Raw genomic sequence first — 1368 nt, forward strand, 5'->3', positions numbered from 1 at the left:
GGGGAGGGCGCCCCTCCCCTCCCCCGCCGCCGCTGCTGCTGCTGCTGCTGCCGCCGCCGCTGCTGCTGCTGCTGCTGCTGCTGCTGCTGCTGCTGCAGACGCTGGTGGAGTGCCTGAAGTACGCGCTGACTGGGGAGCTGCCGCCTGCTGCTGACCGCGGCAAGGGCTGGCTGTTCGAGCCGCAGCTGCTGGAAAGTGCTGCTGAAGTGAAGGCCCAAGTCCGCGTTTTGCTGCTGCAGCAGCAGCAGCAAAAGGCCATCACCGTCGTCAGGTCCATGCAGCTCACCAACTCCCTCGACAAACAACGCAGGATCAAGCAGCAGTTCAAGGTACTCCTGCTGCTCCTGCTGCTGCTGCTGCTGCTGCTGCTGCTGCTGCTGTGTGGTTGCGTGGCTGCTGCTGTGGCTGCTGCTGCTGCTGCTGCTGCTGCTGTGTGGTTGCTTGGCTGCTGCTGTGGCTGCTGCTGCTGCTGCTGCTGCTGCTGTGTGGTTGCTTGGCTGCTGCTGTGGCTGCTGCTGCTGCTGCTGGGACTGTGGCTGCTGCTGTGGCTGTGGCTGCTGCTGTGGCTGTGGCAGGCTGCTGCTGCTCTAGTTGCTGCAGCTGCTGCGGATCCACTGGCTGCTGCTGCTGCTGCTTCAAACAAAAGAGCTGCTGCTGCTGCTGCAGGGGCTGCAGCAAAACGCAGACGCAGGCAGCAGCACTAGTTTGCACAGCAGCAGCGCCAGCACTGGAACCGTTACCACCGGCAGCCGCGCAAATAGCAGCAGCAGCAGCAGCAGCAGCAGCAGCAGCAGCAGCAGCAGCAGGAGTCTGTGTGTTGTTTGCTGCAGGCACTGGAAGCAGTGCTGCAGATAAAAAACGCAGAAGGACAAGTTGCTTCGATAAGCCACAAATGCGCCAATATCGACGAGCAGCTCACGGCGCTGCTGGGTAACTTGCTGCTGCTGCTGCTGCTGCTGCTGCTGTTGCTGCTGTTGCTGCTGCTGCTGCTGTTGCTGTTGCTGCTGCTGCTATCGCTGCCGCTCTTGCTACTACCGCTGCGCCCACTGCTGCTGCATCCCTGCCGCGCCGCGTGCTGCGCCCCTTGCTGCCGCTTCTGCTGCTGCTGCTGCTGCTGCTGCTGCTGCTGCTGCTGCTGCTGCTCAGAAATCCCGCGGGCAGTGCTGGAGCACGTGGTGTTTTGCCACCAAGAGGAAAGCTGCTGGCCTATGGGCGATATGGCGACTTTGAAGAAAAGATTTGATTCTCTTTTTGCTGCCACCAGATACGCCAAGGCCCTCCTCGCCATTCGCGCAGCAAGGTTGCTGCTGCTGCTGCTGCTGCTGCTGCTGCTGCTGCTGCTGCTGCTGCTGCTGCTGCTGCTGCTGC

At 62.4% G+C, this 1368-nt stretch overlaps 1 protein-coding gene across 1 annotated transcript; it reads right to left on the bottom strand.

The window, feature by feature from the left end:
• Positions 1–324: 324 nt before the first annotated feature.
• ENH_00044830 (hypothetical protein) lies at positions 325–1288 on the bottom strand (the record flags this gene model as incomplete). Its single annotated transcript, XM_013580942.1, has 2 exons — positions 325–669; positions 920–1288. 2 exons carry the CDS (start codon positions 1286–1288, stop codon positions 325–327), a joined length of 714 nt encoding a protein of 237 aa, XP_013436396.1.
• Between the last annotated feature and the right edge of the window lie 80 nt (positions 1289–1368).

This window comes from Eimeria necatrix, genomic scaffold (assembly GCF_000499385.1).
Source record: "Eimeria necatrix Houghton genomic scaffold, Enh_scaff3371, whole genome shotgun sequence".
NCBI lineage: Eukaryota > Apicomplexa > Conoidasida > Eucoccidiorida > Eimeriidae > Eimeria > Eimeria necatrix.